The sequence below is a fragment of the Vombatus ursinus genome, unplaced genomic scaffold (genome assembly GCF_900497805.2).
Source record: "Vombatus ursinus unplaced genomic scaffold, bare-nosed wombat genome assembly UNPS02014786.1, whole genome shotgun sequence".
NCBI classification, from domain to species: Eukaryota; Metazoa; Chordata; class Mammalia; order Diprotodontia; family Vombatidae; genus Vombatus; species Vombatus ursinus.
This window is the reverse complement of record NW_020954564.1, coordinates 16,730,391-16,757,836: the sequence shown is the minus strand read 5'-3', so window position 1 is coordinate 16,757,836 and position 27,446 is coordinate 16,730,391. Positions and strand designations below refer to the sequence as shown.

The following is a 27,446-nucleotide window of genomic DNA, read 5'->3' as shown; positions in this document are numbered from 1 at the left end:
GTGTGTGTGTGTGTGTGTGTGTGTGTGTGTGTGTGTGTCTGGCAGGAGGAGGATGGGAAGCAGCAGGGCAGGAGGAGAGAATTAATACCTCTCAGCCTCCTCTCTTTCCTTTTTAGAAAACTGAGACAATAGTTGCCCTTCTCCAGTTCTGTCGGAAGCCCTTCTCTTCTTCACTCTTTCAGAGATCACTGACCGTAGGTCAATGGTCAAATCTGACCAGTTCTTTCATTCCTCAGTCAATCAAATAATAAAGCATATATCAAGGCCTTATTCTGTACCAGACAACAGACATTGAAAAACAAAAGTGAAGGAGTTCTTGCCCTCGGGGAGCTTACCTCCTAACAGGGGACATCACGCTCCATATACAAAACATGAGTCAGTTATAAAGTAGCCTTTGAAGGGAAGGCATGATAGCTTCAGGTGGAAGCAAGGAGGGAGAGTGGGAAAGGCCTCATGCAGAAAATGGCCCTTAGGAGGGGCCTTGCGGAAGTCCGTGGAAGCCAAGAGGTAGAGGTGAGGAGGGAGAGCTCTCTAGGGATGGGAGTCGGGCAAGTGAAGTCAATGAGCATTTATTAGTTATCAACTATGTGCCAAGTATTGTGCTAAGTGCTAGATACAAAGAAAATTGAAAACACATTCCCTGCCCTCAAAGAGCTCAAAATTTAATGCAAAGGGATGGAAACAGGAGATAGAGAGTGTGGGATAAAAAGCAATTAGGTAATTACGCCAAGAAGGTTGTACGTTCCTTGAGGACTGATTAGTTTGTATCTTTATATCCTCATGATGCCTAGAACGCAATAGGTGCTTAATTAGTACTAATTGAGTTAGACTTCAAATTTTGTCAGTGCCCTTAAAATCTGGTGCCGCTTGTACTATGCCCCAGTCACCCTGCCCTAGTTGTGGCTCTGGATCAGAAGAAGGACCACACCTTTGCACGGGCTGTCCAAAATGCACTCCTTCCTAACCACTACATCATAGTAAGCTCATCCCAAGCACCCACCTGCTACATGAGATGTTTCCTGTCACTCACCTTCCCGATTGTTAGCACCTGCCCCCCTCAATTTACTTTTGAATTTATTTTGCACATGCTTATCTATGCACATGTATAGGATGTAAACTCCCTGAGTCCAGGGGCTGTAATTTTTATCTGTTTTCTCAGTACTTAAAGTAGTGCCTGGCCCATAGTAGGCGTTTAATAAATGTTTGTTGACTGAGTGACCCCATCCAAAGCAATTTTTCAAAGAAAGGAGGAAAGCTTTGGAGTCTACTGTCCTTCTTCCAGTCAGGGCCTCAATAGACGGACCCCATGGGGAGGGCTTCCTAGGGATGGGGAAGCAGGAAAAGCAGAAAGTTCTGAGGTGAGGAATGTCCAGGCCTCCAAGGGACAGGTTAATGCTGGCTTCCATCCCACCCTCCCCTAAGCCCTACCTCCTCGCACTGTCCCTGATACTCGATCGGGTGCTGGTGATGACTTGCACGGCAGCGGGGCCGAGGGTGTTCTTCACGTTTGGTGGGACAAATGGTTCTCATTTGAAAGGGAGGTTATAAAAACACATGCCTGAAGAGAATGTCAGGGACTTGAGGATTAATCTCATTTAATTCAAAGACCATTCCAAATATTTTTTCTTTGGGGGGTGGCCAGCAGCTTTGGCTGGGGTAGGGGGCTGGGGGTTCGAAGCCAAAGGTTCACACAGACTGCACTGTCAGGTCGGGTCATGGTGGGAAGCAGTAGTCTGGCGTGTGTGTGTGTGTGTGTGTGTGTGTGTGTGTGTGTGTGTGTGTGTGAAGGCACCAGAGTGCAAGCAATGAGTCTTGCCTTTCACATCAAGGAAAAATTTGTTCCTGAAAAATCCCCTGAAGGAGGATTTTCCTGGAGAGTTTGGGTCTGAATGAGAGGGCTCCTATAATATCTATTAACACGCCACATTCCAGGTAAACTCAAAAATATGAATGTCTACTTCTACAGTGCTTTAAGTCATGCACAGCATTTTCCTCACAATAACCCTGTAAGTATTACAAGAGTTATTCTTCCCATTTTTCAGAGGAGAAAACTTAGACTCAGAAAAGGGAAAAGATTTGCCTGAGGTCATATAAGGAGCAGCAATAATAATAACTCTTGTTTCTGTGGGAGGTATGCATTATTATCCACATTTTATAAATGAGGAAACTGAGGCAGCTGTATAGTAGAAAGAGTGCTGGATTTAGAGTTAGAAGAACTGGGTTTGAATCCTGGCTCTGTTACTTCCTGTATGTGACCTTGGGTAAATTGTTGTTCATTCGTTTCAGTTGTGTCTGACTCTTCGTGACCTCATTTGGGGTTGTCTTGGCCAAGATACTGGAGCAGTTTGCCATTTCCTTCTCCAGCTCATTTTGCAGAAGAGGAAACTGAGGCAAACAAGGTTAAGTGACTTGTCCAGGGTCACAGGGCTAGTAAGTATCTGAGGCCAGATCTGAACTCAGGTCTTCCTGATTCCAGGCCCTGGCACTCTAACCACTGCCACTTACCTGTCCCTGAGTAAATTATTTAATCTCTTTCAGACTCATCTGTAAAATTAGAGGGTTGAATCACAGTAGGGAGTTTCAACTTCTTTGAGTATTAGAATCCCTTTTAGTACAAAAATACTTTTTGCAGATTTCCACGTCATCATAGCTGTGTTATGAATATCCTTTGAATGAGAAAATGCACAATGTATGTCAAAGCTACTATGCATTCACAAAGCTCTTAAATAGATTTGTATTTGACTAAATACAGAATACATGAATATTTGAAAAATAGTAATATAGATGTGAGATATTTTCTTCAGTCTACAAAAGGTAGGTTTGCTTATTCATGCCACTGAGTCATGTTACGTATTTTGTTGGAGCTAAATAAAGATGAAAAAATAACACAACTTGGTGCCCACATGGATCCTGAGGACCCCTTACAATAACTCGGCAATGCCCAGGGAGCACTGCCCATCAAAAGCTCCTTCTGGCTCTTCCTCCTCCAAACCTATGAGGTTGTGACTTGCCCATAGAAGAACAGATGATAAACGCCAGAGTTGGGCCTGGAACCTTGGTCTCCTATCGCATCAAATTCAGGATGTCTCCCCTTTACCACACTCCCCGTCTTTACGATCTCATGAAGGGAACCAAAGAATTCTATTTATGCTACATTTTCTAAGGCTTCACCATTATACCTAATGACCTACATGACAGGGGTTTTAAAAGCATATAATATTAATAATAATAACTACAGAAGATAAGTCTGCATCCCATCTATTTATTCAATTCTATAATGCAATTATTTTATCCACCCGCTCAGTCGTTCACTAAGCACTAAATATAAAAGAATAATAGCAAGATAGTAACCAGCACCAGGACCATTTCTATCTGAGTTCCACTGAACAAAGATGAGCAGAATTTAGTAATAATAATAATGATAGCTGATATTTCCATAGTGCTGCAAGGTTTGCAAAACATTTCACGTTTATTATCTCACTGAGATGGGACTGAGGTGGGAACTAATCCCTGGTCTTCCTGACTCTGAGCTCAGTGCTCTGTCCACAAGGCTACATTGCCTTTCCCATAGCACCATTTCTAAGGCTAGGAATTCCAGATGTGCTGACCCTGTGCCCACACGTGGACTTGCTCCTCTGTGGAGAGGCAGTGCTGTGAGAAGAAACAGCCTTAGGTTCAGAGTCAAAAGACCTGTGTTTAAGGCTTGGTGCTATCATTTGCTGCTGGACAGCCTTGGACAAGACTATTTCTGTCTCTGAGCCCACCTTTCTTTACCTGTAGAAATACCCTTGAATTGTAGGATTGTATTGTAGGATTTAGAGAATGAGTCCAGCCCCCTCATTTTGCTGATGAGGAAACTGAGGCCTAAAGAAGGGAAATGACTCACTCCCAAGTCCCATGGAAAGTGATTAGCAGAGCCAAGATTTATTTCTAGGTCCTCTGACTCCAATTCTAGATCTCTATCCTTCTGTAAGGCCTCCCACTTTTCCCATTGGTGAGCTCCTGCTGGAGCCTCCATTTTGTGGAGGGGCCCAGCCTGGCTTTCATTCTCCTCCTGGACCACTTCCTGGATTCTAGACTTCAAACCTATTCCCCAAAAGCACTGGGTACCTTCATCTCCACCCTCTCCCCAAACTCCCATCCCTTCACATCCTTGCCCCCTTTCTAGCTCCCTTTTGTGTGCTTCCTTCCCACATTAGAATGTAAGCTCCTTGAGGGCAGGGACTGACTTTCTTCTTGCTTATAATTTTATTCCCAGTGTTCAGTGTACACCTAGTGTGTGGTACCTAGTATGTACTTAATACATTTTCCTTCCTCCTTCCCTCCTCCCTTCTCTCCCTCCCTCCCCTCCACTTCCCTCCCTTCTCCCCCTTCCTTCCTTCCTTCTTCCCTCCTTCCCTCCCTCCCTCCCTTCCTTCCTTCCTTCCTTCCTTCCTTCCTTCCTTCCTTCCTTCCTCTCTCCCTCCCTCCTTTGATCTTTGGGAGTACTGAAGAAGTAATCCTCTGTCTCCACCACCAACTCTACCACTTCCCTCCCAAGGGAGTTGACATTGGCATGCTAGAATCCCAGACTCTCTCATTCGGATATGAACTCATGGACATTAGCTCTTCTCTCCATTCTCCAAAGCTTGCTTATAGAATGCCAGGGCAGTGTTGCTATTGCTATTGTTTTTAAGGTTAGATGCATTTTTAATTGATGCCTTTTGTTTTCTTATTATATTCATTTCCAAATATATCCTATACCCTCTCTTCTGCAGTAAGTGCTCCCTTGAAACAAAGATTAAAAAATAAAAAAAAATACAGTTCAGCAAATTCAACCAATGCGTCAACCGCCGCTGACAGTATATGCAATATTCCACACCCATAGTCCCCCTCCTCTGCAATGAAGTGAGGGAGGGTTGCCAGGTTTTTTGGGTCTGATGGGGGAACAAAATTAGTTGCTGCCAAATTTTTCTGTCTCTGAGGCCCACAGTTTCTCCTTTCCCCTTCCCCAAGTCCCAGAACTGCCATATTGGATTTTTTTTTCCAGAGGTCTGGAGAGATCTGCTTACAATCGCTTCAGGAGAAGGAGGGAATTTATGCTTCTTCCACAGAGAGGCAAGCAAGCAAGATGTTCGCCTCCAAGCCACATAATGGACGGCAGAAGCTCAAGTTACAGAATTGGCCTGGCTCCAAACAAGTGTCTGAAACTTCAAAAAAAATTTTTTTCCAGCCATAGATGGTGAGCTCAACTTAAGCTTGCTCTACCTTTTTTTTTTTTTTTTTTGAATTTTAAGTAAAATACCACAAATAGTGGTTGGGGGCTGGGGTGAGGGGGGAAGTACATGAAGCAAAGGAAAAGGAGTCAGAGGCCACTTTCAGTGCCTGGGGAGGATCCAAAGAGATCGAACTGTTAGAGTTGGAGGGGATGTTGGGGTAGACAGTCTGGGAACATAGAATTTAGAAAGTTAGAGCTGGAAGAGCTGCTTAAATCTCAGGCTTATGGCTGGAGAGCTGGAAGGGAGCTCAGAGGGCATCTAGTTCAACCAACGCATTTTACAAATGAGGAAACTGAGACCAAGGGACGTCATGTGACTTGCCTTAGGATATGCAGAGCATTAGTGTTGGGGAATGAGTAGAATCAGGTCCTCCAGCTCCAAATCTTGTGCTTCTGCTGCCTGGAGAGCAAGTGTTGTCTGGTTGAGCATCAGTGTATACAGGGAAATCCACCAGTCACCTCCTTCCATCCCCCCTCCACCACTTTGGGCCCCCACCTCCAGCAGGAAAGAACCGCCATTCTTTTGTCGCCACATGGGAATTTGTTTTGCAGGTGGTCACCGCCAAGCTGTGGCTGCCTGTCCCATGGGGGTCTGGGCCCAAGCTTGTCAACGGAGTGAGAAGAGTGACAGAATGGGAGTCTTGTGACCTGGGTTTGAGGACCAGCTCTCTGGCTTTCATCAAGTCGCTCCTCCTCTCTGGGCCTCAGTTTCCTCCTCTGTAAAAGGAGGGGATCGAATAAGATTATTTTCAAAGTCCCTCCCAGCGCTAATAGTTTGTGAACCGGCCTGCTGGGGAAGGGCTGGGGGAGCGGTGGAGGCCAGTTGCTCTCCGGGCTGTGCTCTATGTGGTGGGACTGCAAGGGGATTCCCTCCCTGTTCCATTGCTGAGTGTCCCCTAAGCTTGTGATGACAGACCAAATGATCCCAAGAGGAGTACACACCATACAGCTCATTTTCTGGAGTGAAAGCTTCCCCAGCTCCAGCCAAGACTTCTTGACCCTCACAGCTGAAACCCGCCCAGGGGGGAGCCGCAAAGGGCTCCCTGTCCAGCCTTCCCTCCCCCAAGCCTGATGGATGCACAAATCCTAGATCCCCAGATTCCTGCTTTGGGACAGACTCTGATGGGCTTGGAGAGTGGGACACACCAGCCACACCCGCCTCAAATGTTCAGCACAGCTTTAGCTCTGTGGCCCAGATCCCATCCCCAACAGGAAACCCTGCAAAGGGGGGGTGGGGTGGGGAGGGAGGAGGGCTCTGTGGGTGGCCATCTGGGGGACTGATGAAAGCTCCAGATACTGCCAAGTCCCAGAATGCACTGGGAAGCCACAGCAAATGGGAAACTGAGTGAAGGTGGAAAGGTGGGACCAACTTGGCCTGAAAGCAAATTCCCTTTAAGTGAACATTCTGGAATAGTTGTCACAAGCTATAAATGCCTCATTCCTTATTCCTCCTCCCACCCTCCTTTTCCCCCATTCTTTCTGTCTTTGGGTAAGGCCCATGTCCATGCTGGACATATCCCCACACAACCTCCCTCAGGGGGATCCACTCTTTGCCCCCCCCCAGTGAGAATGTAATTCCATGGGTCAGGAACTACAACCAGACCCCCTCATTTTACAGAAGAGAATAATGAATCATAGAGAAGCAAAGTAACATACCCAAGGTCATATAACCAGCTGATAGCAGTATCTAGACTCAAACTCAGGTCCCCCGACTTCAGATTCAGGTCTTTTTCTACTATAATACGGTTGGGACCTAGGCAGAAAGGGGTAGACTTGAACCTGTCCTGAGTGGAAGAGAGGGGAAGGGCAAGAATTCTTGACCTATCACCTCACTTTTGTATTTATGCCTTGATTTTAATAATAGTAAAAATAAAAGTAATAACTACTCACATTAGTACTTTCCTCAGAATAACCATGTGAGGTAGGTTGTGAAAATATTACCCCCATTTTACAGATGAGAAAATTGAGACTTAAAGACTTTAAAGAGACTTTAAATACTTAAAGTCACTTGACTTATCATAGCCAGAGTGTGAGAACTGGAATTTGAATCCAGGAATTCTCACTTCAAACCCTGAGCTCTTTCCAATATATCAAATCTAGGCCGTCCAAAACTGGGTAAATGAGCCCTACTCTGGTCACTAATCCAATAAATCAATCCAATAAAACATTTATCAAGTGCCTACAACATACTGGGCACTGTGCTAAGCACCAGGGATACAATGAGTAAGAAGACAGTTCCTGCCCTCAACAAGCTTACAATCTAAAGGTCTGTAATTCTTTACAATCCTTTACAATCTAGTCCTACTCCTGGTGAGCTGAGGCCACATCCAGCTGTCTAGATGCCTGCCCCCTCTTCCTCGTATATTTGCTGCTTACTCAAGGTACTTGGTAGGCATTTATTCACAAAGGCAAGTCAAGTGACCTGGGTCCAAGTCCAGCCTTGACGCATCTACTGTGTAGCCTATGGCAAGCCACTTCACCTCTCCACGTCTCAGTTTCCCAATCTGTTAAATGGCTTAAAACAGTACTCACACTACTGACCCCACACGCTTGTTTAAACTATCTCCTCCCATTCCCCTCCATTCACTCTATAGTCTGATAGGATGATTCTGTGTCCTCCCCTCCCCAGATGATCTTGAAGCCCCCTTCTTGGCTTCTGTCCTCTCTGCTTTTACTGTTTACTATGTATGAGGCACCATTGGGCATGGGGGCTACAAAAATAAAAACAAAGAGTTTCTTTTCTGCTGTGGGGGTGGGGGAGGGATAGGCAACACTTATTCAAATAAGTGTAATTTAGAAGTGATGGCTGTGAAAGAGAAATTCAGTGAAAGCCCTCTAGGAAAATTCGAGAATACTTTGAGCTGGGAAGAATGCTTGCTTACCTCACAAGGTTGTTTTTATGAAATGGTCATGTAATCTTTAAAGTGCTATATTGTTACTTACATTACTAATGCATAGGTTTGACCAGGTAACACCCTCCCCCTCCTCTAATAAATCTTCAGTGGCTCCCCATTGTCTGTAGATAAAACATAAATCCATTGTCCAGTATTGCAGGTCCTCCCCTGTCTGAATCCCCCTACCTTAAACGCAGCCTCATTTCATGTTATTCCCCTCTCCAGTATTCCAAGCTCTAGCTGGCCTACAAGCTAGCTTTTCCCCAAGCAGTAAATGAAAAGTTAAGCTACTTGCTCTGGGTCATACTTGTCATAAATGCTTGGAATGCAGGTCTCTCCTGACAACTCCAGTGGTTTCTACATCATGACATGCTTCCTTGCTAATAAGATTATTTTGGCAGCTGTGTGAAAGATAAATTGGAGAGTGGGTAAGTTTGGAGGAACAGGAATACCACTTAAGGATCTATGTAACAACAAGCACACACAGTAGGTGCTTAATAAATGTTGATTGATCAATCCAGGTGAGAGACAAGGAGGGACTGAACTAAGGCAGTGACCAGGTAAGTAGGGAGAATGGAAGGGGGAGAGATTTGAGACATGTTGCTGAGGTTGAAGGGATAAGATTTCCCAAGTGATTAGATTTAGGGGGTGGGAGAGAGCAAAGTGCCAAAGACGACTGAGGTGTTAAGCCTGGGTGAGTAAGAAGATGGCAGCAGAGTTAAGGGAAAATGGGAAGATTGAAGGAGGGGCAGGTTTGGAGGAAAGATCCTTAGTTCAGTTTGGGATTATTGAGTTTCAAGTGCCCAAGGGATATCCTGATGGCTGTGTATAACTCGAAGTAGGAAATGGTGGACTGGAACTCAGGAGAGAGGCTATGTACATATCCACGCTCTTTCCCAAAGTATAGATTTGGAAGCCATCTGCATAGAGGTGAAAATTAAACCCGTTGAAGCAAATGAGTTCATGAAGGGAGAGAGAGTAAAGAGACAAAGAGAGCAGATTGCAGGGGCCTGAGTAGTGATTCTGCAGAGGCAGATTTAGGCTGAACTGGGCCGGGGGTGGGGGCGGGGAAATAACTTCTTAATGATCACAGCTATCCAAAAGCAAATAGTTTCTTTTGGCAGGTAATGGTTTTCTCTTGGCTAGAAGTCTACAAGGAAAGGCTGGATGACTTTGAGCGGCAATGTTGCAGAGGGAATTCTTGATGAGGTACAGCTTGGATTAGATGACTTTGGGGATCTCTTCCAAGGGTAGTGCATGATTCTAGGAATTTGGCAGGGAAAAGGAGAGATACAGGAAGATAGGTTGAGGGGATGGTGTGGTCAAGAGAATATTTTTTAAAGGATAAAGAAGACGTGAATATATTTGTAAGCAGTAGTGAAGGAGAGATTAAAGAGAAGGAAGGGGACAGGTTCAAGTGGAGAGGTTAGCCTCTAAAATATTCTGACAAGTGTTTTTCCAGCATCTACTAGGACATCTTCAGTAATTTTCCTGAGGGAGCCCACTCCATCTTTGGATAGCTCTATTGATAGCAATAATAGTTAACAATAACTAGCATTTATATGGTGCTTACTATGTGCCAGGTACTGCGCTAAATGCTTTATAAATATTATTTCATTTGATCCTTACAAAAACTCTATGTGGTTGGCATTGTTATCCCCATTTTACAGATGAGGAAACTGAGGCAAACAGAGGTTAAGTGATATGCCCCAAGGTCACACAGCTAGTAAGTGTCTGAGGCCAGATTTGAACTCAGGTCTTCCTGACTCCAGACCCAATGCTCTATGCAAGGCGCTTCCTAGATTCCTCTAAGTAAGAACAATAAGGACAACATCAGCAATAAAACTAGAATATCCACTGCCTCCATAGCACTCCTACACTGCCCTCGTGTCATGGAGGAGGCCTCCTGTTGGAAGGACGTGGTTTTTCATTCATTCATTCATTCATTCAACGTACATTTATTAAGTACCCATTATCTGCCAGGCTTTATGGTAGGTGCCAAGGACACAAAGTAAAAAACAAATTCCCGCCCTGAAGGAAAATACAGTCTATTGGGGGTAACAACTACATGAACACAGAAATACACATACAAACAGAGCAGATGGGAAATCATTTCTAAGAGATGGAGTACTTGCACCGGGAGGGCAGGGATCAGCTTTTATTTCCTGTCCAGTAATACTTGAGTACTGGGGAGGAAGCCAGGGATTCTACAAGGAGGTGGCAAGAAGGGGAATACATTCCAGCCCTGAGGGAAAAGCTGTGCAAATCTCTAGGTAGGCAATGGAATGTGTATGGGGAATATCCACCATCTCTCCCCAAATAGTGGCTCCCATACATCAGACCCATAATTTACACAACTAGAGGTGAGATGATCTAACGATAAAATACTCCAAATCTAAATTTGGTTCCCAACTCTCCCAATCCTCTCCTATTACAAAGGAATTAGGATTTTATGAGAAGTGTTGAAAACTACTTGGCTCATAGGAGACTGGTGAGAACAAGGGGTAACCTAACCAGATTCTCCCCTCTTCTCCCTCCCCTTTTAAGTTCCCTCTTCCCCAGAGATTAATAACAGAGTCAACAGTTATATAGTGCTTACTATGTGCTAGACATTGTGCTAAGGGCTTTACAGATATCTCCTTTGATTTCACAACAACACTGGGAGGTCGGTGCTAGTATTATTCTCATTTTACCAGTGAGGAAACAGGTAGTCAGCAGTTAAGTGACTTGCCCAGGATCACACAGCTAGTAAATGTCTGAAGCTAGATTTGAATTCAGGTCTTCCTGACTCCTGGTTCTATCCACTGAGCCACCTAACTGCCCCACAGCTATATACTAATCTACTTTGTGTTTACTTTTTGTTGTAAGGGGGCAAGAGGCAAAAGAAAAACAACAAAGGCATCAAAAGGTAGAAGAGAAGGCTTTCTAAATGCTGAGGAAACATCTTAGATCGAATAGCTTGATTACGAAAAGGTGTGAGAAGATGAACTTGCCCCAGGGCACATATTGCTTCAATACCTTTGTTCCCAGCTCCTCATCTGCACAAGACTCAATAGGAATCTGGGAAGTATAACTTGACTGATTGTCATAATTAAAGGTGGAGTCCAAAACTGAGGGAAGTCACCTCTGAACCTCAGAAAGCACGGTTGAATAGGAGAGTCTAGACTTCTCCCACCTGGAGGTGGTGAAACAAGATTCTGAGAGAGTAAAAGAGGAGAGGCTTCTGTCAAATCTAGGTTAAGGGTTGTTTTCCTTTCTAAAAGAGCATTGCAACACTCCAGCTGAAAAAGAGTGTGGTACCATCCAACAGCAATTAAACAGAAAAGTGAGCAGTGACCTGCCTGGCTCCACCCAGCAGCAGCTATGCATTTGCCTGGTCCAGCCCGATGGCAGTCAAGTCTGGTGAGGAGCCAGCAGTGAAGTCAAATGACCTACTTGACCCAGCCCAGCTCAGACCCCATGTCCTAGCCCAGCTCATCCATCCATCCCTCCACTCAGAGACACTATGCCCAGCAAGGAGCCAGGCTAGCTAAGCAGCAACTCATCCAACACCAATGCCATGCTCCTCAGCAAATTTTGTAAGGAATCTCTGTTTCTGGAGTTGTGAGTTACTTTGTCCAGGTTTCCTACAAATATGCCTCACTATCATTGTACTTTAAGTTGTTCCCACTCCCAAGAGATTCTTTTATGCCTTTGTGGGAGAATATGCTCTAGGTTTGGAGGGAAGGTACTTTGTGGCTATTGTTGTTGTGATTCCATTTGAATAAATGCCTTAGCTAAAGAATTGAGTCTACTTGTTGGTTGTTAAGGGGGAAGCACACTGGTGGGGGCTCATGAGCTACAGTATTAGTAAGATTCTTACCCACAGGATTACCTCTAAAACCTGGAGAATAGTAGCAGCTGTTCCTCTAAGGTCCCAATCTGCTACTGCCAGTGTAGGTTAAGGAGTAAAATCAGAGAGAGTGCTACACTATGTTGATATTGTTTCCCACCCCTCCTCTTCTAGAATGTAAGCTCCTTGAAGGTGGGAATTATCTCCCCCCCCATTTGTCTTTGTATTATGGAGACGGCTAAATGGTACAGTGGCTAGAATGCTGGGCTCAGAGTCAGAGTTTAAATCTGGCTTCAGATACTTCCTAGCTTTTTGACTTTGACCTTGGGCAAGTCACTTATCCTCTGTTTCCTCAGTTTCATCAACTCTAAAATAGGAATAATAATAGCACCCACCTTACAGGGTTGTTGTGAGAATCAAATGAGATAACATTTGTAAAGTGCTTACCACAACATGTGGCATATAGTAACTGGTGGCTAATAAATGCTTATTCCTACCAGCACCTAGTATGATGCTTTGCTTGTAGTAGCGACTTAATAAGTTCTTGATGAATTCATGAGAAACCATCTTCCACTTCTTTTCTCTTTGTGGTACGTATTATATCTCCCTCGAACTTGATTTAGGAGGGTTACAGTTAAGCCAACAGAATTCTGGTTGACTTGTCACAAAATCCATGTTGCCAGAAAATCACAGTAAAGGACTATGGCTCCATCACCTTTCCTCTGTTTTGTCATTTGAAGTCCATGCCATTCAGCCCACCTTCTGGAAAGCTTATAGTGTCCTAGTACAATCTGAATCATGGATTAGGCCCTACAGTTAGAATAGATGGCTTCTAAGGTTCTGAGTATTCTCTAAATGAATCATGAAGGAGTGGAGGCAGAAAGTATAGACAATTTTTCAGAAGGTCGCTTAAAAAGTTTTTAAAAAAGTAAAAGAGAGAGAGAGAAAAAGAGAGAGAGAGAGACAGAGAGAGAGAGAGAGAGAGAGAGAGAGAGAGAGAGAGAGAGAGAGAGATCTGAGGCAGCTAAGTGGTATAGTGGATAAAGCACTGGACCTGGAGTCAGGAAGACCTGAATTCAAATCCAGCCTCAGACACTTCCTAACAGTGTGATTCTGGGCAAGTCACTTAACCTGTTTGCCTCAGTTTCCTCAACTGCAAAGTGGGAATAATAATAATGATTACAACACTTTCCCAGGGTTGCTCAGAGGATCAGATGAGATATTTGTAAAGTGCTTAGCTTAGTGCTTATTAAGTGCTTGTTCCGTTCCCTTAGTTTCCTCTTCTGTAAATTAGAAGGAAGGGAGTAGACTAGAGGGTTTCTAAAAATCTCTTCTAGCTCTATGAACCTGTGAGCCTTTGGTCCTTTCTCTGCAGTGCCTCCTCTCTCCTGTGAGCCCATACACAATTTCAGCATTTATTCCTACCTCTATTCATATGCCTCTCAAATCTATGCTACTAGTACCCATATTTTCATATCAGATTCATAGATTCAGACATTCTTCCCTGGAAGGGACCTTCGGGCTCCTCGGTTTACAAATGAGGACCATTGGTGAAGTGACTTACCCAGGGTTGAATGATCAATGATGAAGCCAAGATTAGAATTCTGTTTTTTTCCCTCTGTAAATCACAGAATATGAGAGTTGGAGTGAACCTTAGACAACATCCTGTCTCACTTCCTATCCAAAGCAGGAGTCTCAGAAAAATGATCATTCAGACTCTGTGTCAACATTTCTAGCGATAAGGGAGCTCACTGCCTCACAAAGCAACATATTTCATTATTGGAAAGCTCTGTCAATCATTTCTTGCTTACCATAAAATCCTAGAACAAGAAAGGAATTTCAGGGGGTATTTAGTCCAGTCTGTACCTGACATCACCAAGTGGATATCCACTAGCTACCTGAACACCTCAGATGACATGGAGCTAACTACCTGAATAAAGTAGTTAATACCATTGCTGGACACTTGTAAGTTTTAGAAAGTTCTCACTTATATGGAGCCAAAGCATACCTTCCATGGACCCTTGGTTCTGTCCTCTGGAACAACACAGCCTAAGTCCAGAAACATGATGATCCTTAAGATAGTTGAAGATGATGACTACAACCCTCCTGAATCTTCATGTCAAATATTATATCTTTTAATCCAACTTTTAAGATATGACATCCTATCAGCATGTTAGTTGTCCTTTTGTGGGTGCAGACTGTTAATATTCCTCTCTCAAATGTGGTGCCAAGAATGTCAATACCAATATTATGCCTGTGGTTTCAGCGGTGCATAAACTCCCTCTTCTGATGAAAACTGTCTATAATTTATAGTTTTAGAAAGTTGCTCGGCAATCAGAGAGCTTAAGTGACTCATTCACAAAGTTATTCACTATTAGAGGCAGAATTTGAATCCAGGTCTTACAAAATCCAAGTCTAACCCTCTATATACTACGTTGGCTCTTAGTACCCAAAGCTGAATGTAGTATTTCAGGTCTGACTATTGCTAACTACAAATTGGGTCTCCTTTTATCTGGATACTACACTTGTATTAATGGACCCTAAAACTGCATTTTGGGGTGCTCTTATTGAACCTGAAGTCAGCTAAACTCTCCTGCTGTTAAACTTTATCTCTCCTATCCTGTAGCTGGGCAGATGATTTTTGAACCCAAGTATAGGACTTTACATTCATCCCTATTACACATCCCATCCAGTAAATTCCAGCACACTGTTACAACTGGCCCTGTTTCTAATCGCCTTCAGGACATCTATACATGGATCTTCTTGCCCTAAGTGTAACCTGAACACAAACATCTTCATGCCATGTTTCTTTGCTCAACCCTCAGCCTCTTCTCTCTCTACCTCAACATTTGCTTTTTACCTCTAGCTCCGAGAGTAGTAATCAATCAACATTAGTATTCCTGGAAAAGGTAATGATTTGTCTCATAGCCCCACTCAGAATACCTGTAATTTTCTCAAGAGAAATTCCACTCCCTGGCCACCACTCCTTTATACAGGGTATCTGCCCCCTATTAGAATGGAAGCTTAAAGACAGGGACTCTTTTGTTTAAAAAAAATCCCTGGAACATAGTAATAAATCCCCTCTCCATTTTTATTTATTCAATCCATGCTAAACTCATAAAATGTTAGAGTTGGAAGAGATCTTAGAACAGACTTGGAGTCAAGAAGTGCCCACAGATACAAGTGGAATGTGACTTGGCCAAGATCATATAGTTAGTGGGTATCAGAGCAGGGAGTCAAACCCTGGCCTCCTTACAAAGATTCCATCATCTTAGACCGCCCCAGTAAGCTGCAGTTCCTTTCTGATTGTCCCATCTCTGTTAGTGTTGTTCTTTAATCTCTCAGTCTCCAAATCTTAGTCATCTTTGACTTTATCCTATCACTGGATTTTGCCGTTTCTTCATTTAAAATGTCTCCCAGGTCTAGCCCTCCCTCTCTATTTCCACTGATACCTTTCTGATGTTGGAGATTCTCATCATCTCAAACTAGGATTATATAACGGCCTTCTAGAGCTAGACTCCTTATCCTTCTAGTCATTAACCCACAATATCTCCTTACGCTCACTCTTGTCCATGTGCCATTTGGTCATGGTGTTTTCTAGGCAAGTCACTTAGTCTCTGTCTCAATTTCTTCATCTGTAAAATGGCAATAACATGTACCTTCTAAGGTTATTGTGAGGATAAAATGAGATATTTGTAAAGCACTTTGCAAACCTTAGAGCCCTAAATAAATGCTAGCTATTATTATTTCTGAATTTCTAAAACTTACAAAATATTCACATAGGGTCTCTCATGCTAAACTGGTCTTTCTACAGTAGCAGGTTACAAGCACACAAATGGCTTTCTCCCACCATATGACACCTACCCTGTCTTAGCATACTTTTCCCATCTCTTCTCACCAAACCTTCTATGTATTCAAATACTTAGTTCAGGGTCAGCTAGGTGGCACAGTGGATAGAGCACTGATCCTGGATTCAGGAGGACCTGAGTTTAAATCCGGCCTCAGGCACATAGCACTTACTAGCTGTGTGACCCTGGGCAAGTCACTTAACCCCATTGCCTAGCCAAAAAGAAAAAGACTTAGTTCAAGTTATATCTCCTTGAGCAAGCCCTCCCTAGCTGTAGGAGCCTTCTGTCCATACTTTCTTCCTTCTCTGAACTTCCACTGCACTCAGGAAAAGAGGTTGTGAGTTATTGTTACACTGATTTAGCAATCACCAGATATGATCTACTTTGTACTTTAATTATATGAATATCTTAGCTCTCCAAACAGACTACAAGCTTCTTGAAGGTAAGAGCTATGTTACAATTTCTTCTGCCCTACTTCTTAGAACTTAAGTGCTCAATGGCTAGCATATACTGATGATCCTAAGGAATTGTATACTTAGGGAAAATATTAAAAGAGAGAGAGAGAGAGAGAGAGAGAGAGAGAGAGAGAGAGAGAGAGAGAGAGAGAGAGAGAGAGAGAGGAGAAAGGACCAGCAGCAGGGCCGGTTGAAGCTCCACTGTAGTACCATGGAAAGAATGCCAAGCTTGGGGTCATAGCACATCAGTTTAAATCCCAGCTCTGCCACTTATTCCATTGTAGCCAGGGGCCCAAGTAACCTCATCTTTCTAGATCCATTTCCTCCACTGTAAAATGATAACTTTGGATCAGGTGACCTCCAAGGTCTCTTCTGGAGCTGCAATCCTGTCCCTGTTTACCGGGCATAACTGGGAAATCACTCATGATGCTGGGAAGTGAGGAGTTGGATTTTATTATCTCTAAGGCCCTTCTCAGCTATGAAATTCTATGTTCTAATGAGAAGCATTATAGGGGGAGGACAAAAAACCCTAGATTTGGGGTTGGGAGACCTAAGAGGGACCATCTTCTACCTGCCACACAAGCTTTATGATAACAGGCACTTAGTGAGTTACAATTTCACTGAGTCAGTTTTCTCATTTGTAAAATGAGAAAATACGTAATAATGTAAAACTTAAGTAACACTTAAGACTACCTACCTCACCGGGCTGTTGTCAGGAAACCCAAGCCCTTTTTAAACCTCAAAGCACCATATAAATCTGAGAAACTCTTAAGATTTCTTCAAAATTTACTATTTTATGTTCTAACAATCCATTCAATTCCCTGCTAGAATGTAAACTTTTTGAAGGCATCGACTTGACTCAGCACATATCTTGACTCAGCACAATGCCTTGTACATTGGAAGGACCTAATACTTGTGATGAATTGAATTATTGAAAGATCCAATTCACCTCTCACATCTTCCTTCCTACATAATAATAATGATGATAATGAAAATGAGAGCATTTACCTTGTTTGTTACTGTTTACAAAGCTCCTTATAGTCACTATGTCATTTGGTTCTCACAACAAATCTATGAGGAAGGCGGTATATGTATCATTTTCTAGATGAAGAAACAGGCATAGAGAGGTTAAACAATGTGCCTGGAGCCACACCACCAATAAGCAGCAGGCAAGATTCAAACCCTGTTTTTTTTATCTTGGTGCCATGCACTTCACAAAAAAAAACCACACAGCTATTGCACCATTTAACACTTTTTTTTTTTTGGCTGAGGTCCCTAGGATATTCCATGTTCGTGGCTTCCTTCTAGCTTAGCAGTCTCTACTCTAAGGCCCTTCCCCCTCTGACATTCTACTATTGTTACCATCTTTGATCAGATGGCATTGCCTTTGCTTGATATATTCTTTCCCAAATGGGGAAGGGTTCCTTAATCTGGCAATAACAGGGCTGGAGGCAGTGACGTCCCAGACTATGATGTCTAGACCATAAACTCAAAGGTCATATGTACAGAAAGAGCTTTGATGATGAAACTTGAACTGAAGTTTTCTTTCTTTCTTTTTTTTTTTTCTGAAGTTTTCTTAAAATCAACCCAGTGCCCCCTGTCCTACATGAGCAAAAGCCCTGCAGCCTCCTTACATTAGTGGTTTGGAGTGGCATCTTGTAAGCAGGTGAGCAGTCAGGACAGGATTGAAATTACCAGGAACTGCAGGTAGTATGACTGTCTCCTCCAAACTTAAGAGACGCCACTCACATACACACACAGACATGGGCTCCAGGGCAAATGAGAGAGAAAAAAAGACCTCAGCATTCTTTTGCCTCCTTTCAGTTTAAACATTCATTTCACATTTTCCTGGAAAACTGGAGGTTTTTTCTCCTTCAAGAACCTATCCTGAGGGTATGGAGAGGCAATTACAAGAAGATAGATACATTATCCCCCCTCACCTCCTGAATCCTCCTTGTCCACAACTAGGACAGCCAACCTCTCAATCTAAAATGCACAGAAGGGCAGAGGACAAACTACACCCCACAAGATAGAAACTACACCCCACAAGAGGGACTTTGGATACTTCTGTTTAGAGGTTGGATCATCAGCATTCCCCACTTGGTGGTAAGAAAGTTCGATCATTTAGAATACAGGTGTTACTCAAGGGTCAACTGAAGGTGGGTGCTCTCTCTTTCTCTCTCTCTCTCTCTCTCTCCCCCCACACAGACACACACGTGTGTGTGTGTGTGTGTGTATATATATATGTATATATATGTATATATATATATACATACACATATATATGCATTTAGAATAAGAATCGTCTTAGTGCTGAAGCACAACTTAGAACGCTATAATGTTAGGACTGGAATGGACCACAGAGATCACCAAGGAGGAATCTGAATCCTAGAAAGTAGCAATTAACTTGCTCAAGATCACACAGATGACTGGAACAGAGCCAGAGCTGGGGTCACAGGATCATAGATTTAGAGCTGGAATTGACCTTAGAGGTCATGTAGTCTAATACTTAATTTACAAAGAGGTTAAATGATTTGCCCAAAGTCACACAAGTAAGTAACTGATTAAAATTAGGTATGAGCCTAGGTCCTTTGAATCCAAAGGATTCTGGGGCAGTGAGGTGGTACAGTGGATAGAGTGCTGGGCCTAGATTCAGGAAGACTCATCCTCCTGAGTTCAAATCTGGCCCTAGACACTTAGTAGCTATGTGACCCTGGGCAAGTCACTTCACCTTGTTTGTCTCAGTTTCTTCATTTGTAAAATGAGCTGGAGAAGAGCAAACCTCATATAGAGTCATGAAGAGTCAGACAACAACAACAAAAAATAACCACAAAACAATCTTTGCATCCAAAGCCAGGGCTTTTCCCACTGTACCACGCTGCCTTTTACTAGAACCCAAGTTTTCTGATTCCTCAGTCCTGCACCATCCCACTATAGTGGGATCCCTCTACGCTGGGGGCAAAGTCTAGGATTTCTCCCCATTTAGAGTTGGACCTTGAATTGACGCTGAAGTCAGTGTACTCGATCCTCTGGGGATTCTGAGCCAGGAGCAAACAGGGAAGCAGGGAGGGCTGGTGAGAAGTGGTTAAAACAAACTTTTATTTAACAAATTATATTAAGAATACAGATTAATAATCACACAGTGAAACTTCCCTTTATAAAATACAGGAGTCACCTAAAATAAATACAAAAGGTAATAACATAATGAGATCAATGCACAGTTAGTCCGATTCTGACAGCCCAGCAAATGCACAGCATCTTGACCCTGCCTGGCTACTTCATAAAGGGCTTCTTTCTTCATGGTGGTGTGAGATGATACAATCTTCCACGTAGATGTTCCTCTCTCAGCACGTAAGATAGAGAGTAAGAAGCTGAATAGGGTTAATTTGTTATTCCATGGTTGGCTTTTCAAGTCACCAGAATTAAGGGACACTTCTGCTCAAGCTTTCAGGGAGATTTGCCCTACAGGCCAATGAATCCTCTGTAATGGCCCAGTGGTAGCAAATGTGGTTTGACATGCTCACTGCTCCCATTTGGTGTCATCTTTGAGAACTTTTGAGTCCAACGTCCTCCAGGAATTACACACTCAGGTGGAAAGCTAGCAACAGGCTGCCTGCGGCAGCCATCTTACAAAAGAGTAAGTTTGATCCACCCATCTCATCTCAGAAGCATAGGATACAAACGACGGAAGGGACTTTAGAGATCATCTGGTCATAGGATGATGGTGTTGGAAGGAATCTAACCCAACTCTTTTACTTTACACAGGAAGAAAGTGAGTCCTCCCTGCCCCCTTCCCCAAAGGGGAAGTAACCTGTTCATCCTACACAGTAGCAGCAGCAGCAGCAGCAGCAGCAGCGCCAGGATTCAAACCCAAACCTCCTGACTCTACACCTTGCTCCCTTTGCACTCCATAACTCGTCTCATTTTACTGGTGAAGGAACTGAGGACCAAAGAGAATTGACTTGCCAAGGTCACCCAGGGAGTGAGCAGCAGAGTCAGAAAAACTAAGGGCTTCTGACCCCAGGTCCAGTGTTCTTTCCACTGTATACCACCCTGATTCTTACAATGGGAGGAAAATTCTGGTTTAAGGGATAGTCTGCAACTGAGCTACGGGGTAAGGGCAAAGCAGCACAATTCTCATCTCCATTGTCTTAATGGAAAGATTGACTCCTCTGCAGAAGGAAGATAATAACATAGTAGAGGAACATGTAGCTTGGCTTGTACCACGGGACGATGAATGGTAAGATGAGGTGGGAGACTGGGAAAGGAATGGAAGTAAGTACCTGTAGGGCCTAGAGAGACCCAAGATAAGGGACCCTTCACATCTTCAAGAACATTTCTAATTCTCCACTCCCACGCCAACTGTAAGGCCATTGCCTCACTGTGGGGTGGACGCTGGATAAAGCTATTCCAGAGAAGCAGCAGCTCTGGCAGACATTCAGGAAAGATCTAGACGGGTCCATTGTTCAAAGAGCCAACTTTAAGGATAAGAGGAGGAAGGTGGTCACCAAGAGGTTGTTGTCTAGTGAACATTTTTTTGGCCATGGCAATTACCTCACAGGGCCTTAGTCTTCTCCTCTATAAAATTATGGAGTTGAATAAGATCATCTCCAAGTTCACTTCTAGTTATAAATCCTATGATACTATGCAAACAGGAGAAATCTTCTGAGTTGCAAGTATCTCTATTCTAGATCCGGACATCATCATCTTCACCACGAATTCAGTGGTCCAGGTAAGAAGTCTGTACCTACACTGTACAGAGAAACTAGGTGACATTACAAAGGGTATTTCAAGACTCACAATGTCTTGCTGAGCACTGGCTCATCTGTCCTCCCAACCCTCTCTCCTACTCTAAGTGGGGAAAGAGAAGACAGAATTAGGAATCGTTTAAAAGGACTTATCACACATACATACACACATACACACACTCTAACACATGCCCACACCAATGTGTTCTGCCTATGGGCATCACACAATTATCCTAACCTGGTTTTTTTTTTTAAACAAATTTCACAGTCAATGTGCTACAGAAGCTAATTCCTTATTGTTAGTCTCAAAAATGTCACTACTGGTAACACACAGGTTAACTCAAGTTCAACATTTTGAACGATACGGCTCCATACTAAATACTGAAAACATTAGTTGACAACATGTCACCTGGAAACGCTTGAGACTGTTGTTTGGCCTGGGGAAGGTCAGGAAGGGAGCTCATCTGAAGGTATGTTCAGTGTTCAAGTGGTCCTTGATCTCTAAAAGCTTTTCTGAGGTGAGAGGCTTGAAGGCCCGAGGATAGTGAACCGTAAGAAAAGCCTAATAGGATTTAGACCTGGAAGCAATTTGAGATTATCTAATCCAACTCCCATCATTTTGTGGAAGAGGAAAACTAGGATCCAGTCAGGGTAAGTGATTTACTTGTCCAACGTCATGCAGCTAATAAGGAGACAGAATTTGAACCCAGGTCCTCTTGACTCCAAAAACTATACTCCTTTCTTGACACCATGCTCATCTTTCCCAGGAGATAAATGTCCATGTTCAGTGTTCTACCTTGAGCCTCAGTCTCCCCGATTCTGAGGGAGGCCATACTATCACATGCAAAGCCAGACTCATTCTAAAGGGGGAAGCTTTTGCTTTAAAAAATGGCCATCCTCATGAGTTCTCTTAGGTCTGCAGAACTGTAGGATTCAGAGTTGGAATAGACCTTAAAGATTAGATGGTCTCTAACCCTCCTTATAGACTGGGAAACTGAGGACCACAGAGAGGAAGTGACTTGCCCACAGTCACATATCAGGCAGAACTCTGACTTGAACCCACATCTCCTGACTCCCAGTCCAGCTGCCTTTCAATGAGAATGTAAGCACCCTGAGGGAAGGGACGATTTTTTCGCTCTTTGCATCCTTAGTGTCTAGTATAGTGTACTGTACACCCCAGGCACTAAGAAAATGCTTTTTGAACTGAACTGACTCTGTCGCCTCTCTCTGGTACCAAAGGGCTCACCTGATTCCCCCAGAAACAATGACCTCGTGTTATTCCTTTCATCCTGAATAACGACGGCGCAGCTCCTCTATTCTCTCATAGCTAGTATTCCTCTGAGAACACTGTTGCCAGAAACCAGCGGCAATCTTCTTCAGGTGCCATTAGATAAAACAGAGGACCTGGCACCTGGAGTTTCCAAACCCTCTGAGTTGCACCTTTCTTCAAATATTCAACATGACGAGTCTTAGGAAGGTCGAGGGCTTTTTGTCAGTTTTCTATGAAAGTGAAGAGGAGTAACCGCTTGCCTGCTCTAAGGGAAATAGGAAGGTTTTCAAGTAGAGGTCTTGAAGAAGAAGTCATGTGCTTTGTTTGTCCCTTTGCTTGACAGGGACATCGTAGAAGGGACTCCTTCTTCAGAAAGGCGCCTGGACCAGCAGACCTCTGCAGCTCCTCTGAGATCTGAAATGCTACGGGGGCTGCACCAGCCCAGTCACTCTGTCGTCCCTGCCAGTACAAAGAATCTACAAGTCTAGGAGTCCAGGTCAACACGTGCTAAAAAGTTTCGCTTGGAAAAAGAAAAGTTGGAAGGTAAAGATGATGAACTGAGAGACAAGTTCCGACTTGTCTTGAGACCAGTCACAGACCTAGAGAAGAGAGGGAAAAAATAAAGGCTGACTGACACTCAGATCCAGAGGCAGCAAATAGCCTTATGATGAGGATGAAACTCAACAGGCTTGACCACAGTGATATCCATGTTTTACTGACCTCTCTGGCTCTTGGTTATCACCTGCTAGGTTTCCTAATATCTGGCTGATTCTGAGTTGGGTATAAAACAAAAATGAGAAATTAGGTTGATCTTCAGCCTCCATGGAATTGGCTGAGAGCTTGGGGTGGGGGAAGGGCGGTCTCATGATCAATCCAAATATCACTCAGGAGTGATAAGACCCTAGAAGGTTCATATGGCCCATCTCCATTTTTTCTTTCTTTCCTTTTTTTTTAAAACAAGAGCAAACAGATTAAAATGAATACAAGAAGCTACCTTCATGGTGCAGTGAGAGGAAGGATAGCATGGAAACACAACACCGGACCTGGAATCAGAGGACCTGAGTTTGAATTCTCTCTCTGCTACCAAGTACCTGTGTGATCTTAGGCAATTTTCTTTCCCTCTCTGGGCCTCAAGCTTCCTATCCTCCACTGTTAGGGCTGAATGGAACCTTGGGTCATCTAGTCTAACCCCTTCTTCACACTATGGTTGGAAGGAGCAAACCTTACGCCAAATTTAAGACTTATGAGGGCAACATGAAAGTGCGTGGAAGGGAAAACAAGGGAGGGAGAGAGAACTAGTTTCCCTGGATTGGCCTTGGTGACAGCAGAAGAGTTTATGGACTGACTGTATGCACCCAAGGTATTTTTCAAAGCACCAGCTACCTGAGCCATCTCCCAGCTGGCAGCTGCTTCCTACAGCTGGGCACAGGTCTTAACAGTGTTGCTCAGTTTTGCCCTGTCATACCAGAGCTGTCATACCCAAACCACACAGGATAAAACAGAGTTAATATCATCCTCCAAATCAGATCTGGGGTTTGATGCTGATGTTAACTTACGTGCTTTTGTGAAAGTTGTTCTTTTTTTCCTGTGGCTTATTTGTCTATAAAATGCTAAGGGACATTTGCCCAGATGACAGGATCAAAGCTGGAAGGGAATTCAGGGATCTAATGCACCCCTTAATTTAGCAGATGGGGAACCCTAGGCCCAAAAAAGGGCTAAGTGCCTTGCTTAGGGTCACACAGAGGTGGGTTCTCCTGACACAATCTCATCCTCTCTTCAACACACTCTGCTGTGTTACATATGACATACCTGACCTACCTCTATCCTCCCCAGGGCACCATTAAGCACCCTCTCAAACACACTCTCTCCAGTATCTGGTGACACCCAAATTCTAAAAAATTCACACTCTAGTGAACTAGGGGAAAAAAACGAACAAAAAACCCACAACACTCCACAGCAAACAAATACAGACATAGCTGTGCAAAAACAAGTTTGTGCATCAGAGCAAGCCAGGAGCTACGGCAACACCAGTTATTAGGGCAAACACGTCTTCAATGGGATGGGGCCACTAGGACTATCAAAAAAAAGCCCAAACTTCCACTCAACACCTATTTAGTGGGAAGTTCTAGTTCACGGCCAGAATTTTGTGACATGGCCGTGACTTAGAAAAGCAGCACAGGTCAAATGGACTGTTCGAAATGACTTGTCACATGAAGAAGCATCATCCAGACATGCACCTGGCTTTGGAAAGCAAGCGAATCCCCATGCAGAGGCCCCATTCCTTGGGGGGGCAGGCAGGGGCAGATGCTCTGGGCAAGAGGCCTCCAGGAAGGTGCTTGGCTGAAGGGGTGGGAGGAAAATGGGACATTTTCCTCGTTCCATTTCAGCATCCAACCAGGTGAGTTGAGAGTGGACAAAGGCTCCCATGTGGCCAGTGAGGTACTACAAATGGGGTGGGCAAGAAATGGGCAAGTGGCTCCCTGTGTGACCTGCAGCCCAACAACTCCAGGACCATACTTGGGCTCTTCTCTAGAACATCATCCACCTTTGCTTGGGGGTGGAAGTTGTCTTTTCCCAAGAAATGAACAAGTCCAGTCTAGGGATCAGGGGTAACTGATGTTTCCAGAGAATTGTCCAATGGGAAGCCTCAGAGATCAGTTCTGGATGCATGTTCCCAAAGTTACCCAGTCCAGCATCTTAGTTTTACTCTGGTGGAAAGAGATACTTCCTTGAGCTTGATCCCGATTATAGCCAAAGGTGATTTTTTTCCAACAGGCTGCTTGAGGTTGTGTCACCAAAGGACCTGGGTTGATGGGCCAGCAAGCACCAGAGGTGCTGATGCAGGCTAAACCAACCCCATGAAAAAGTCAATTGAGGACAATTAAATTTCTTAGTGGTACGCTCACAGGTTAAGCACACTCGGTGGAATATTCCAGAGCCAACATTAGTCAAAGCCAGTCACCAGCCACCAGTCAGGGGATACCTTCAGTGTGTGACCAGTTTAACCATGTGACTATGGGACTCCAGAGGGACTTCCCAGGGGCAGGTTATGTTGTATTATACAGATTCGCCCTCTCCCTTTTTTCTTTTTAAGGGGCCATTGATCACCATGGCAAATGATTAAAGAAAAAAAAATTCCCAGGATGACTTTGGGATAAGGGTGGGGAGGCATTAGATAAGCAGATGAAAAATAATTTTACAATTTAAAATTCCAGAAACCATCACGTACAAACAATTGTGCCTCACTCCCCCACCCCCCTCAATGTTAAAGTGGGTGAAGAAGAAGGGTGGATTTTTTTTTTGTTAAAGAAGGGTCCTCCAAGGTCCATGGAAGGGTTTGGAGAAATGTCTCCAGGAACACTCCTCAGCTTTGGGATGGGGCTGCCTTCCCCTTTCAGTAGTATCTGTGTGTGTGTGTGTGTGTGTGTGTATGTGTGTGTGTGTGTGTGTGTGTGTGTGTGTGTGTGTGTGTGTGTGCCGGGCAGCTCTTCTCCACTGGCTCCTGCCCCTCCTTCCCTTCTGGTCCTCAGGACTGCGGTATCTGCTGACATCTAGTGGGACTGGGTGGGAGTCTGGCAGCGGCACTCTGCTCCGTCCGGAAGCTGTAATCGTACTGAAGAGAAGAGAAAGAATTCAGAGGGATGTCTTGTCCAGCGAATAATGAAAAAGCAGGATTTAAAAAAAAAAACATCCCCCCACCTCTTCCCTGCCAAAAGCCCAGCCAAAATGACTGGGACACTTAAATGAAGGTGGAATGGAAAGTGTGATGGAGTCCTCAGGTCTGTGGTCAAGTGCTGGCTCTACCACTAAATTATCTGGGTGCCTTTGGTCAAGTCACTTCCCTTCTCTTGGCCTCAGTATCTTCCTCTGCAAAATTGGGAGTTTGACAAGAAAAAAGCACGTACCAAGGACAACAATGAGAAGGGAAACAACAATAACAAAAACACAACTAAAACCTGCACTGAATGACCTGTGATTATTCACACAGGGAATCAACCAGCCTCGTTTCTGGCCCATGGTCTCCATAGTCATCATCCACAACAGTGGGTCCTGTATAGATGAGGCTCTTGGCATCCTTGTCATGATTAATGCCAGTCCAAAACCAAATGCCACTAACCAACTATCAAGCGAGCTTAGCCCACGTGGCAGTGTGCTGAGAGGAGACAAACCCCTGCCAGTATCAACCCTAAGACTCTGGTAGCAGCAGTCCACAACCTTGGTCCCAAACGACCCTGGAAGAGCAGTGAATTTCCCCCTCCCCAGGCCTTCAGCCCTGTAGACATGATCCAGGGAAGCAATCCCTGACACGTTGTCTCTACAGGTGCTGTACCCCATGTCACAACTGCTGAATTCCTAGAGAAGAAAGTTTTTGTTACCAAAGTCCTTGTCATTGTCAGATGGCTCAGTGGCAGAAACAGAAGGTTTTAGCAAGGGAAATGACACTAAAGAAAATACACTACATCTTCCTTGCTGTGGCACCTAAGGACCAGTGGGCCCACAATCCCCATCAGCCCTGACGCCAAAGCCTCCAGTATTGGCTGTCTCTTCCTAATGAAATGTAATCTGTGAGAGCGAAGATTATCTTGATTTTATGTCTGTACCCCCAGTACTTAGCACAGAGAGGGCACTAAATGTTTTTTCATCAATGATTTATTTAATGATGGCCAAGTTCGGAGAAGAGATGAGGAAATTCATCTTCCTCCTTACTTTGGAGAAGTGGGTGGAACAGTGGCATATATAACCTGACTTCATTGATGTATTTGTTAGTTTTGCTAAACTATGTTTCTTCTCCTCTTTTAAAATTCTTTGTCTTAGAGGATCAGCCTCTGGTTGGGGAAGAGGGATATATTCAGAAATGAAATTGATAAAAAACCAAAGTCAGAGAGAAAAACTTTAAATGAGGGGGTTGGACCCCCATCGTACCCAAGCTGTTCTCTAGGTCTACCATTCTATGTTTTAACATTGTGTGCTCTATGTTCTAACATACTATGTTCTAATGTCCCTTCAAATTCTAAGTCTATGCTCTAATCTACTATGTTCTGAAGTCCGTTCTAGTTCCAGTATTCTGAGGCTTATTTAAAATTTCATGTTTTATGATGCATTGAAGAAGATAAGAAGGTCAACTCCAAATGGGAAAATGGC

At 43.9% G+C, this 27,446-nt stretch overlaps 1 protein-coding gene across 3 annotated transcripts in view; it reads right to left on the bottom strand.

Annotated features, from left to right (window-relative positions):
- LOC114046895 (multivesicular body subunit 12B) overlaps window positions 1-27,446 on the bottom strand; it is a 327,435-nt gene that overhangs the window by 4,628 nt on the left and 295,361 nt on the right. Inside the window, exon 10 of one of the 3 annotated variants that reach the window (XM_027867508.1) lies at window positions 6,916-7,010. The exons of 1 other annotated variant lie outside the window; for it this stretch is intronic. In XM_027867508.1, coding sequence (XP_027723309.1) covers window positions 6,993-7,010 — 18 coding nt within the window. In that variant the 3' untranslated portion in view covers window positions 6,916-6,992. Of the gene's footprint in view, window positions 1-6,915; window positions 7,011-19,361; window positions 25,918-27,446 lie in introns of those variants that run through there. One more of the 3 variants, XM_027867506.1, reaches the window with a different exon arrangement.